Genomic DNA, 14,416 nt, shown 5'->3' on the forward strand with positions numbered 1-14,416 from the left:
GAAGGACAAAATCGAGGGAGAATTGCACAAACAATAAGGAAGGGAGGAATGGGGTGGACGGGATGGAAACAGAAAGAAACCTCTTACTTGCCACCCCCAAATCCTCCCCATCCCCCTCCCCTCTTCCCCTCTCTCTCCCTCTCTTCTTCTCCCCTCTCTTCTTCTCCCCTCTCTCCCTTTCTTCTTCTCCCCTCTCCCCTTTCTCCCTTTCCTCTCACCTCCTACTCCCCTGTCACTCACCCACTTCCCTGTCTCTTCCCCATTCCCTTGTCTCTCCTCTCTCTCTTCTCCCTCCCTACCCAGCTCCTACCCCCCTCCCCTCTCTTCCTCCCCCCTCCCTATAAGTCCATGCTCCATTCTTTTTTAATGACTTTAATTTCCTTTTTAGTTTTATCCGTCGTTTCACCGAGGGAAGAATTAATTGGGTGGGTGGGGGAGGGAGAGAGGACGGAGGGGAGGGGGAGAGAGAGAAGGGGGGGAGAAAGGGGGGAGTGAGGAGGGGTAGGGGAGCTAGGAGGGGTGATGTAGGGGGGGGAAAACAAAGGGGGAGGGAGAGCGACGCTTCACCAAACAATGCTATACACTCCCAGTGGGGGTGGGAGCGAGGATGATGGGGGAGAGAGGGGGTAAACGGGGAGGGGTGGGGTTTGGCAGGAGGTAAGGGGAGGTGGAGGGGTTCTCAAGTTACATTGGGTGGTGGGACTTGTGGAGAAGGGGTGGTGCTGGTAGGTGATTGAACGAAATGGGGTATGTTAAAACAGCACGTTAATACAGCACGCAGAGATCATTGAGAGATGTCCAGGGGGGGGGGGGTGGAGAGGGGTGGAGGTTTGGAAGGAGGAGGTGAGCATGTGGTGAGGTGGAGGGCAGGCAGTGTGAGGGCAAAGGAAGGTAAGGCAACATGAGGGGAAGAGAATGCGGTGTGAGGGGAGGAGAAGGAAAAGGAGCATGAGGGGAAGGGAAGGCTGTGTGAGGGGAGGGGAAGGGAAGGTAGCATGAGTGAAAGGGAAGGTGGTGTGAGGGGAGGCGAAGTGACAGGCGATAAAATGTGCCCAAACAGCAACATTTTCTTTTTAACCACCAGGTCCCATATAAAACCGGGCAAAACATTTAAAACCCACACTATCTACCTGGCAAAGGCCTGCTTGCATGCATGCATGCTCGCACATGCAGAGACCTTTGCACCCCCCCCCCCCCGGTCGGCTCACACCGAAGCTAAATCGTACATGCTACCCTATGGGGAGGCAGTTTTAAAGTCAAACTAAACTGTCAGTCTTTAGCAGTCCCCTCAACAAAGGAGGAGGGGTGGGGTAGCATGGGGAGGGGACGGTGGGAGCGGGGGAGGGGAGGGTGGGAGCGGGGTTGGAAAGAGAGGGAAAGGGGTGGGAAATAGAGGGAGAGGGGTGGGAAAGAGTGGGAGAGACTGAGACACAGAGAGAGAGAGAGAGAGAGAGAGAGAGAGAGAGAGAGAGAGAGAGAGAGAGAGAGAGAGAGAGAGAGAGAGAGAGAGAGAGAGAGAGAGAGAGAGAGAGAGAGAGAGAGAGAGAGAGATGGGTAGGAGAGGGGTGGAAGAGAGAGAGGGGGTGGAAGAGAGAGGTGAGAGGGGGAGAGCGAGAGAGAGAGAGCGAGAGAGAGAGAGAGAGAGAGAGAGAGAGAGAGAGAGAGAGAGAGAGAGAGAGAGAGAGAGAGAGAGAGAGAGAGAGAGAGAGAGAGAGAGAGAGACACACACACACACACAGCGAGAGAGCAACAGAGGTGTGAGAGGAGAGTGCTGCATTTTATGAGGGGGTGAGGAGGGGACAGAGTGAGAGAAAAGGGTTGGGGAGAGGAGGAGAAAAAAAATACAGGTGAGGGGTGGAGATGGGGTTAGCAAAGAGAATGATGTGACACTTAATGACCAAAGACGAAAAAAAAAAAAAACGTGTCAGAGCAGCTGTACACACAACGACACCACAGAGTTTGTCAAGTAATCCGCTGCCACATCTGCAAAAAACATTGATATTCCAGTTCCAGAAAATTAACCTAAAGCAATCACTCAAAGCATTGAAGTACCGCTCACGTATGACCTTATGATCCCATCAGGCGTGAACATCAACAACAAAGCATTGTGACAAGATATCATACTTAGGCGCAAAAAAAAGAGAAGAAGGCATTGCCAATTGAGGTGTTTATACCACTGGTTTTGGATGAACGATGCAGAAATCAAGAAAATGACCAAATATCAAGACCTCAAGCATGAAGTGAAAAGATCCTGGAACCTGAAGAATGCCAAAGTTGAACCAGTGATGATGAAGAACCTCATGGGAATGATGATGAAGAACCTCACAGAGATGTTTAAAAACCATCCCTGGGAATATCACTACAAACAAACTACAGTTGGAAGCTGTCCTGGACTCAGTAACGATCCTGAGGAGAGCCCTCGACACAAAACTTTGAGAACAGAAAACATCACACAGCTTGGTCCATGAATAGTGACCCCTTACCGAAATGAAGGTGGATACTTTGATCCTGCCTTGGGAGGACTCCATTCCACATTCTGAAACCCCATATGTATACACACACACACACACACACACACACACACACACACACACACACACACACACACACACACACACACACACACACTAACAACAACACACACACGACAGTGGATACTTCGTGACCTGGGAGGGATTCGTTCCACCTTCTGAAACCCACATATACAAAAAATAGTTCAGCTTGGTCCGTGGATCGTGACCCCTTACCAAAATGATGGAGGATACTTTGAGCCCGCCCTGGGAGGACTCCATTCCACAGTCTGAAACTTGGCCAACCTGGTGTTGGCTCAGTGGTTAGGGTGGTGGCTTGGGATCCGAGGGTCCTGAGTTCCAAGTCTGCTGAATTAACACCAGGGGGTTGACTCAGCTGTCATCCTTCCGAGGTTGGTGAAATGAGTATCAGTGTAACAGCCAAAAGGATGCACACGAAGGAAAGGGGTATTGACGGATTAATTTAACTTGGTATTGGTGTGGTGCAGGCACGATGGGCCGAATGGCCTCCTCCTGTGCAGAATTTCCGAAATAATTAAATAGGGGCGTTAATTATCTTCAAAAGGGGTGTTTTAATTAACCCAAACACCCAATTTTCACTATTGCTCTTCCTTGGAGTTTTCTTCCTGTACATGCAAAGTTTCAAGCTGCTTGGTTACATAGTTTTGGAATTATGGAGGAGACACACACACACACACACACACACACACACACACACACACACACACACACACACACACACACACACACACACACACACACACACACAGCCTTTAATTAGTATAGATTGACAGATTAACTTTAGCGTTCTCACCAATGGGGACGGATACTTTTGCTTGCTTTCCCCGTCACTTGGGACGGGTACATTTCCTAACAATTGTATAAGTTAATGAAAAAAAACATGCAGTGGTCATTATCTTGCCAAAACGAAGTCTTTGCAAGATATGCAAGTCAGCTTGTATGTTTTTTTTTTTGTCTGTAATTCTGCAGACGTATAAAAAATTCTGCAGAGCACAGTTATCATTGGAAATTTTTGTAACTTTGCATATCAGAGGCCTATAGAGGTCCCTTTCAAGCGCATAAAATTTTGAAGGTCAAGGTCAAAGGTCAAGGTCACTTTGTCGCAAATCAGGGGAGTCGACGAAACCCTTATTTTTTGAGGAATTTTGATTGGATAGTCTTCAAACTTCATGGGAATATAGTTCATGTTCTGGGGCTCAGCTGATTAATTTTTGGTGGTGATTGGCCTTGACCTTCATATGTTTTTTTTGTTTGTAATCACGTATAAATCACTCTGCAGAGCACAGTTATCATTGGAAATTTTTGTAACTTCGCATATCACAGGCCTATAGAGGTCCCTTTCAGCGCATAAAATTTTGAAGGTCAAGGTCACTGTTGCAAATCAGGGTAGTCGACAAAACCCTTATTTTTTGAGCATTTTTGATCGGATCGTCTTCAAACTTCATGGGAATATAGTTCATGGTCTGGCGCTCAGCTGATTAATTTTTGGTGGCGATTGGCCTTGACCTTCATGGTTTACGCCTCGGGTCAAACATATTTGACCCCAAGGTCAAATTTTCAAGTTTTAGGAACCATATCGTGTAGTACCTCAAATTGAACACCTCGATGAGTGCTTTCTAGATATGTCAAGCTTGAGACATGACGTCATTTGGTGATGTTATGAGGCAAACGCATATTTTTCATGGTTACTCTGTAGAACGATTCTCAAAAATATCTCTCGTAGGCAGATATTCCTCAAGGAGTCGCTCCTGGTGGATAGCAGTTCTGTTCACCTCAGTGTGACCTTAAAGAAGTCACACGTGGTCACCTTTTGGCAAGATGGTGACATTGGTTTATTTTTCTGTCAGTCAATGCCAGTCGGCTTTGTTTCTCATTCACAATTCTGATGAAAATTAGCTGAAAGAGGCAATTATTGTTTCCCTCCAGTATCAAGTACCCCATAAAGAAACTTGACAATCCCTTTGGTGATCTGAATTAAACAGCTTTTTCTCAGATTCATTCTCATTCACCCTCTCCCTCCCCCTCCCCACACTCCCAACTCAGAGCAAAGTTGTTCTAATTTGGTGTCAAAACCCCCAAATAAGTTATCAGCTTGCTGCTTGCAACTGCACCGAGTTATGAAATGGACATATTCATGAATTTTTTTCCTGGCCCTGTGATATTACTGCAACAACAAAGCAAGACAAATTACAACCACAAGACTCACAAGTTTGCGAGGCGATCAGTGTTGATTTGATCCAAGTCAAGGTGAAGCGATCAATTTCCGAAATAATATGATTAACAAAATTGATCACTCTGCCTTGACATGGATCAAACCAGACTAGGTGGTGTAATGGTTAGAGTGTCCACTGTGAGTCTGGGAAGGCGGTGGTTTGAACTCTGGCTGAGTTATACCAAAGACTTTCAAAATGGTAAATGCTGCTTCCTTGCTTGATGGTCAGCAATTAATATGGATAGAACATAGATGAACACTCATTGGTCAGCAATCATTGTGCAGGCTTTGATTGGCCTAATTGCCTCCTCTTGCATTGAAGTTCCTTGCAGGAGAACTCCTGTTATTAATTTTTTTTAAACTCATATCTGCCCATTCTCCAACTGTTTGATGCACCATCACCAGATTATTCAGCAATAAAATGAAAACATGAGATTACATTTTTCGTTTTTTTTTCTTCCACATTTAGCTAAAAACTTATGAAGATAAAGAAGCATTGTTAAAAAATAGGACCACTGGACCTGAAACTTCTCTGGGCCTGTCCTAATGTTGTAACCAAAATTTGGAAGCATTCTGTCTGGTGGGTCTGGAGAAGAAGATTTTTAATGGAATTAATGCGATTTTCCCAAAAGTTGACTCAGTCGCCCATTTTGACACACTTCTGATCACGTGATCAGCATGACTTCCACAATATAATTAGCAACCCTACCCTCGCCGAATGATGCAACCCAAATTTGGTGGCATTCTGACTGGTGGGGCAAGAAGAGAAGATTTTGGAAGGAATTTGCATGACTGCTATTTTGACCCACTTCCACTCATATGATCAGCATGGCCTCTGCAATTTAACATCAGGACAATATCCTAATGTTGTAACCCAAATTTGGTAGCATTCTGTCTGTTGGGTCTGGAGAAGAATATTTTTGAAGGAATTTACATGATTTCCCCAAAAATTGACGGTCGGCCATTTTGACACATTTCCGGTCACTTGGGCATGATCAGCATGACTTCGGCAATTTAACATCCCTTTCCTGGCCTAATGTGGTAACCTAAATTTGGTAGCATTCTGACTGGTGGATCAGGAGAAGAAGATTTTGGAAGGAATTTGCGTGACCGCAATTTTGACACGCCTCTGTTCATGTAATTGGCATGGCCTCTGCAATTTAACATCAGGACCCTGTCCTAATGTAACCCAAATTTTGTAACATTCTGACTAGTGGGTCTGCATAAGAAGATTTTTGAAGGAATTTACTAAATAAGCCATTTTGACCTGCTTAAAGTCATGTGACCACCAGAACAGACTTTGCAATTCCTGTTACCATTCTCGAGAAGAACTTTGCTGCCAAATTTCAGCCGGATTGGCCCAGTGGTTTGGCCGGAGAAGTTAAAATAGGAGATGACGGATGGATAGTGTGCGATGACAATACCTGATCTGGAATTTAAATTCCAGAAAAACGAATAATAGAATGAAAGATGCTTCACAAACTGCAGATTTATTATAAGGCCTGTAATCCTTTACCGAATGTAGCAAGGGGACCACAACAAGAAGTAAACATTTTCGTGGCCGAGAAGCAACCTTCAACAACTCACTACTCACCTGTCACAGAGTGTTGTGGGCGAGGGTAGGAATTTGAGATTTAGATAGAGCATAGGCAGACAATGGTTTACTCTTCTCCAAAGTACAGCCTTAGAATATTGAGTGTCCCACCAGCGAATCCTACCAGATGATATTCTGTACCTGGCTAAATGTCTCTTTTCAAAGTGGCATTTACTCAATAACACCTGCAAAGCATGCAGATGATCAGTTTGTATATAGTTGTGTTGGGAATTAAACTCAGACTAGCCAGCTCAAAGGTGAGTACACTCGCTCTACGAGTCTACACACTCGACTGCCAGCCCTTTCATGCAGATCCGATCAAGAAATTAAATTTGAATGCAGAGACAATCAACTCAGACATAAATCATTTTGGCTCAACCATTATTCAAGGTCGCAAAGGTCTTCTCATTTGAAAATAAATCAAAAGATTATGATGTGTCAGTGAGCATTTCATTTATTTAAGTCAGCCCAAGATGGAGAGGAATAAAGACAAGTGCTTGCCATTGACAGAAGGATTATCAATATTCAGTAACAAGGACATGTAACATGCAAAATAAAACAAAGTTACAAAAGCAAGAAATAAATATTTACCATTCTATTTACCATCAATGTCTTAGCTGATAGAAGCCAAATCACTCACTTGATATTCAAAGAATTGTGAAGCAATAAAGCAGGAATGAGTTAATTGGCAGGAGTCTGCCGCATCTGATTGACCAAGTTATTTCCTTGTGAGACTTCTTAGGGATGAGAATATAATAACAATGATAATAATAATGATTGAAACATTTTCAACAAACCACGCAAAAACAAATTTAATGTTCGGTGAAGCTGATTGATCGAGTAATTGCAAAGGTGATAAATCGTTGCTTTCATCACAAATCGCAGACTCTGCTTGGAAGGATATTGTATTTAGCTCTTTCAAAATAATAAACAGCTAATTAGTTGAGTACAAAAAACATAAACAGCCATTTCATCAATTTTGTGTGCAGCGTGTGGCTGTTAGGTTACATCATTGCTTGGGGGATGTAGGAGTGGATGTGCTGCTTCTGCTGTGCTTCCTGTGGGTTAAAGCAGAAATTTGTAATTTGTTCATGGTGCCAGACTGCCAGCTATAACTCATCTACTCCTCGCGAAGGACATCATGGAATCTTTAACGTCCCCCCAAGTAATGCCAGCAGGTGGGAGGCCCAGTTTAACGTCCACCCGAGGGACGGCACACACATTGAAGCACTCTGCCTGCAAAAAACACCAGGATGACAGTTTATAGTTGGGCCGAGATTCGAACCCAGGCTTGGCAGCTCAGAGGCGAGTGTGAACAGCCAATTAATTGAATATGAAAACCACAAACCTGTTTTATGTTCCAGTTGTAATTGGAGTGGAAAACATTATTGCTTAAACAAAAACAGACAGATAATAAGAGGAATAATCAACATAAAATTTGCATCAAAATGTCAGCGTGATAGTTAAGTGGTGGATAATCAGGTTTGACAAATAAATCTAACCCCCAAAAAATGGTGGGTATTGTCACCAAGAATGATCTGCTCAAGATATTTTTGGCTGTTAGAGATGCTCCATATTTGCTCACAAAATTATAACAAATGTATGTGCAGTATAATGCCATTCTGATCCCATACTTTGGATGATCAGAGTCAAAGTGTTAACAACCCGAGATAGGCATTGGCATTGGCTAAATGGAAGGATATAAATACTCCAATAACATAATTAACCATTCATTTCATCAATAATGAGGAATAGTTGAGCGGGGTTTTGTTTTAGATCAGCTTGTATAAACTTATAACAAAGGAAACAATCAGAAAGTCAAAGCAACTTTGGCTGCAGATCCTGTATGGGTTGGAAATCTCGAATGTCATCGATTCGTGACGTGGTTCTGTGTGGCTGTAAAATGCAATGGGCCATGTGATAAAATCATACTCGCAAACTCGTGAAAGAGCCTATCCATGAAACTCTCTCCACAGGGGAACGCTCCCTCCAGGAAGGCTAGGTGACCACCATGCTCGGTAACTGCCAGTGCAACGCAAGGACTGATCTGGATGGCTTCAACTGGGAAGGCTGTGGGTCAGCATCGGGGAATATCGACAGCAAAGAAACAATGTTGGGCCTCTTGTGAACAAATAGGATCACAGGACAAACAAATACTGAATACTGTAATCTATTGCCCATTCCACATGGGGCTGGCTATACAGGTTCATTAGGTAATTGAAACATTTTCCCCATATTTGATGTTCCTGAAACCAAGAAAGAATTATCAGAGCAGAGCTCTACAGCACACAGTTCCTACATCTCTAGAATCCATCTCTGGTTAACTGATCTGGCTCTCATGAAACATGCACTGAACAGGTATTGCTGCCTTAATCTTTCAGGCTCTATCACAAGCTATACACACTGTCTCTTATATCATCGAATGGTTCTAATGACAAACCACACATAAGGTAGTAATTCACATCACGTGACTCAACATGTCTTGTTTCTCATTGGTCATGGATATACTGTAAATACGAATGCCATCACTTTAATATCCATTGTGAATTGCTTGATGGGCATTATGGGTCGCCATGTACATATTTCAAACACAAGGGGGGAGCAAAATAGCCAGGTAAGGGAGGCAGGTGGAAGAGTAAAAGAGGGTTGTTTTCAGGCAAGAGGAATCAGAAAAGGGGAAGGATCTTTACAGGTCATTACCATGAACCCAAAGTTTTTTTTTTTTTTGACTATTTTATTTTTCACTTTGGCTCGATGTGACATGTAGTACATCCTGCTTTAACACTGAGCAGAAGTGCTGTTTGGAGCAGAACAACACATCTGACCTGGATCCAGTAAACTGCATGCACAAAAAGCAAGCTTGAGATGGTCTGGACTAAACTTTTTCAAATGCATCAAAGGGTTACCATGAGCAGCTGCATTACCAAATGAAAAGGTAATATGGGAAAACGTTTTCCCAGCATGGAGTTTGAATCTCCTGCCAATACTCATGTTTTACTGAGAAACAGTGCCAATGATGATGTAAAAAAAAAAAAACCCTGCTCACTTAAGTGTATTGTTCCCAATATCAACATGATCACTTTGATTCAATGAACGATGAAAAACTTTTCATGGATCAAAAGCTCATACAATCGAGACAAATGCTATTGCTACCTTAATCTCAGAAATATAGTTTGCCTGCTACTTAATACTTTTTCTACACTAATCTAAGGCTCAAGGTGAAGCTTGTGCAGACATCGCATGTGGGACAAAGAATCTCGGAGTCATCAGAGTAATCTTAATCTATTACTTAAAGGAGAAGCATCAGTACATCCCTCCATGTGTCACATTTCATTCTGAGAAAGAGTTCCTGCTGTCGTAGAATATCAAATGAAAAATGGTACATTTGGAAAGCTAATAATAATCAATTCACTTGGAACAAAAATTTGTGTTTGTTTAATTATACAAGTGCCTGTTTTAAAAACCCTCTTCAGGATTGAAGCCTCATGCAGTGGTACAAACGGTTTCATGTATTAGTCATTGACAGCAGGAACCCTTTGAAAGGACATGGAGGGGGCACACAAAATTACATATAGTAATATTTCTCGAAGCAATATAAAACTAGGACACAGTTTGACATCACTCCATTACCAGATAAGCCTCTGCCCACATTATTACATCATTATACATTCTTGTACCAAGTTTGATTGAAATCCCTGAACCCTGATTCAAAATATTAAATAATTATGGCTGCCAGACCATGCGTCTGATTAGGTTGAAATTTAAAACATATATTTCCCATGACAACTGGATCATAATTTTGAAGTTTCACATCGATTAATGAAGCGGTTCAAGAGAAAGAATTTTTTTTTAAAGATTTTTGTTCAATTCAATATGGCTGCCAAACCATGGGACCTATAAATTATTCATGAACACTGGTATTCCCAAGGCTTGGGGAACATGTGGGTGAAGTTTGCACTCGATCTGTTGAGGCAAAATGGAGAAGAAGATTTTAAAATGTTTATTCTTTAAAAAAAATCAGAACTGCCAAACCATGTGATCTATGACATCATAGGTGACAAACTTTTTCTTCCTTATAGATATGTGATCATACCTGTAAAGTTTTGCCTCGATATGTTCAGCCATTCAGAGAAGAAGATTTTTTGAAGGTTTCCTTGTTTAATAAAAAATAGATATGGCTGCCAAACAATGTGACCGATGACATCATCAATTCCCCCCCCCCCCCATACAATTTAGCCCTAAACCCTCAAATTTTTTCATACTGATCGGATAAAGTGTTCGATGCATGCAATTATGACGTCATAACAAAGTCACCTATGGCATAATCAAAAAAATTACAATTATTTCCCATGGGGAGTACTTGACATGTGCCAAGTTTCAATGTTTTTTTTCTTTTTCCATGGAGCGGTTTCAGAGATACAGAGGTCCAAAGCTTTTCCTATTTTTCAACATGGGTGCCACACCATGCAACCTATGATATCATAAGTGTCATTAAAACATTCTACATGAGTGTCAATCATATAAGCGGTTGTGGAACAAAAAACAGAAAATTAGTATGGATGGACGTGCGTACATATATATGTATGTACGTACCTACGAATGAACAGACAACCCAAAAACATAATGCCTCCAGCGACTTCATCAGCAGAGGCATAAAAATATAAAAGTACATGGAAGGAGGACACAAACAACAACAACGATGACAACAATCACAGCCACAACAACCACAGCGACTAGCCCCAGCTGTTACAGTGCAAACATCTACACACCACTGACCATACCTGCAACCTCTGCCAGGCCACCCCACACAATATAACACATTGTGAAAGATTGTGCGCTCCTGACTCCATAAAAGCAGGAGCACAACATTTTACATGTGAGTTGTTGTTGCGCTGTTGTTCTCTGGGTTGTTCTCAGGAGATTGGTCGGCTAACTCCGTGCTGCGGGCCTGTTTGAGCACATTACTGACCAGGGCTATAAGCATCAACAACAATAACAACAATAAACAGCCATCACGACAGCAGCAACAACTACGTTTTATAAATAAATAAATCAAGTTTTTGCATGTTGCACTTCATTTTACATCCTCATTGACATTCACAGATAGACATGCAATATGTTGGTAAAGTACAACATGCTGTCTTTTGATTACATCCATCAGTAAAGCGACTGGGAGGCACGACTAGTGATACTGAAATTACAATGACATGAGGAGACAATATACAAATCAACATAACTTATGGGACTTGAACCTGGGTTTCCAAGCAATCTGTGAATTGCATGCTGTGATGGGAATGTCAAAGAAGCGACTTGCACGATCATCGATTTGGAAAATCGTGTTCCTAATGATTATTATCAAAATATGCAAACCTAGACATGTCGACATTTGAAACATTGAGGCAACTTACCACACTCTGGTGATAGTGGGTCGTCAGCTGCATTGAGACACAATACGGGGACGTGGATGGCTGGAACCTTGTGGAAGGGACTCGCAGCATGGTAGTAATCTCCATTAGAGCGAAATCCAAACATCACAGAAATGAGCCGTTCATCATACTCCCAAACTGTTCGTGCCTGCAAAGGTATACAGCATACGTTCACCACTTTCCATAACACCATAATGTCAAACTTGTGTTAAATATTGCCCTCAATGTCAATGCTGCTGAATAATGAAACCTCATCCATTAATTAAGACGAACAAGTTGCCTGTCCCCGCCCGGGATAATAAACAGGGAGGGATGAAGGGGGGAAAAATGCAAATGGGCGTCTTCTGTCAGAGCCGGCAAGCTGGGAGCAACAATTCACATTTATTGCCGCATCTGATGCAATTTAAATGCTCTAATGGTGGCGAGGTGCTCAATTTGAAACTGTTAGTTCGACATATAATGTATCGCGTTTTTATTCCTCTGGAAGGTAATAAAAATTTGTGTTGGTGTCAAATCCAGTGACCAATTGCAACTTAACAGTCGGATTGTAAATTTCAGTCTTCTTCATTTCCAATACAAGAGATTTGTAAAAATGTAAAAACAAAAATGATATATATGTAGAAATATATATATGAATAAATGTCAGTGTGTGTGTGTGTGTGTGTGTGTGTGTGTGTGTGTGTGTGTGTGTGTGTGTGTGTGTGTGTGTGTGTGTGTGTTTGCTTCCTCCATAACCCCAAAACCATAAAAGCTAGCAACCTGAAACTTTGCATACATACTAAGAAAACTCCAAGGAAGTGCAAAAGTGAAAATTGGGTGTTTGGGTTAATTAAAACACGCCTTATGAAGATAATTAATGGCCTTATTCAATTATATCCTTCATCAGGTGATCATCCGCCACCTCGCCCACTGGGGTCTAAAGGCGTTTCCTGGGTAACCTGGCTGGGGTCTGAAGCCACCATGTTTTTTGGTCTGCTCAACCATACCTTGACTTAGAACAAGCGACAAAGATTTATTTCTGATGAAGTTTTTTTTTTTTTTCACTTTCCTCACTCATATTTTAGAATGCCTGTTCATCACAGCTATGAATTGCGTAAATCGCTTTTATGAGTTTTATAGTTTTCAAATTAGGAGCTTGGAGCGATTTCATGCATTATATGAGAAGATTTTCCATGATCTGCTATCACGGACTAATTAAAGTAGATCCTCAAAATATTATTTCAGTTTTGAGGATTGGATATCATTCTGACAAATAAGTGTCGAAATCTGTTGTGATAACTAAGCCGATAGACCTACTCACTTTAAACAAGCAAGGTTATGTTAACTTCTTCTCCATACATACACAAGTAAATGTGTAATTTCCAAAGCATCAAACTTATCTTTTTCTACTGTTTGGAGAATTATATTGTGTGAACAAAAAATTTAGCAACATTCCAAAATTAACTAGCTTCATTGAGCTCTATGATTTAATGCATTCACTACGAGACCTCGTGCCCTGTCCCCATAGAGGGATTGCTTATCCATAGTGTCTGCCAGATCTCTGTCTATATTTTCAGAGGTTTCGTGGGGTGCTCTACATGGAATCAAAGCAAATCTGGTTTTAAAAAAATGGACATTTAAAAATAAAGTTATAATGTTTGCATGCCCCAAATTGATGTACCATGTGACGTGCACAGACGAGCACACAAAATGGCGGATTTATTCATTCGTTTTATTTCATTCACTGTTGCGTGCATGGTGAAGACTGGCTTTAAAGTTAAAGGGATCCTTTATGATATGCAGCGACAGCGTGGCCAACCGTTCCTTACCAACCATTGAAATGGAGTGCTTAAGCCACTTGCGGAGTGCCCATTGTTGATAGTAGTACCACGCTACATCATTCTGAGCAAAACGTTCATTCACTGCGGACGCTTTTGCCATGCAACATCATTCAGAGGGAGTGGTTCGTGCTCTTTCACTCTGAGTTAGTGGTTCATGCACTGTCACCCTGAGCAAGTGGTTCATGCTCTGTCACTCTGATCGAGTGCTTCATGCTCCGTCAGCCTGAGCGGATGCTTTGTGCTCTGTCACCTTGAGCGAGTGGTTTGTGCTCCGTCACCCTGAGCGAGTGGTTTATGCTCTGTCATTCTGAGTGGGTTGTTGTGAACTAATACCCGATTTCCAAGCGGTTTGCCAAATTAAATTATTTTCTAAATAACCGAGCCAACTTTTTTTTCCCACCCGTCACATGCAGCACTTTATAAAGAATAATGTTTGTGAACATCTCCCTGAAATGTCTATATGAAAGCAACATTGTTTTTTGGTGAAAGCTACTCAAGGTTCCTGGGTTGTATACAGTAAGTACTGTGGCTTAAGCAGAGAGAATATATAACTGTGTTGGGAATATGTAACTTATATGCTCCGTAAATAGAAATAGTATATAAATAAATATATGTATACATATACATATATATTTATCCAAATAAATGTCTATGTGTCAGAGTGTGTGTGTGTGTGTGTGTGTGTGTGTGTGTGTGTGTGTGTGTGTGTGTGTGTGTGTGTGTGTGTGTGTGTGTGTGTGTGTGTGTGTGTCAGCGTGTGTGTCAGCGTGTGTGTGCTCCATAACTCCAGTACCATGAAACCGAGCAACCTG

At 42.0% G+C, this 14,416-nt stretch overlaps 1 protein-coding gene across 7 annotated transcripts in view; it reads right to left on the minus strand.

Annotated features, from left to right (window-relative positions):
* Positions 1-7,421: 7,421 nt before the first annotated feature.
* Positions 7,422-14,416, minus strand: part of LOC147026217 (protein ABHD1-like) — a 67,582-nt gene continuing 60,587 nt past the window's right edge. For all 7 annotated transcript variants that reach the window (XM_085881393.1, XM_085881399.1, XM_085881400.1 and 4 more), the window contains 2 exons: positions 11,767-11,932; positions 7,422-8,428 (listed from right to left, as the gene is read on the minus strand). In XM_085881393.1, the coding sequence (XP_085737519.1) occupies positions 8,226-8,428; positions 11,767-11,932 (369 nt within the window). In that variant the 3' untranslated portion in view covers positions 7,422-8,225. The remainder of the gene's footprint in view (positions 8,429-11,766; positions 11,933-14,416) is intronic.

This window comes from Eptatretus burgeri, chromosome 5 (assembly GCF_056783735.1).
Source record: "Eptatretus burgeri isolate ZD-2024b chromosome 5, Ebu_testis_v1, whole genome shotgun sequence".
Classification (NCBI taxonomy): Eukaryota; Metazoa; Chordata; class Myxini; order Myxiniformes; family Myxinidae; genus Eptatretus; species Eptatretus burgeri.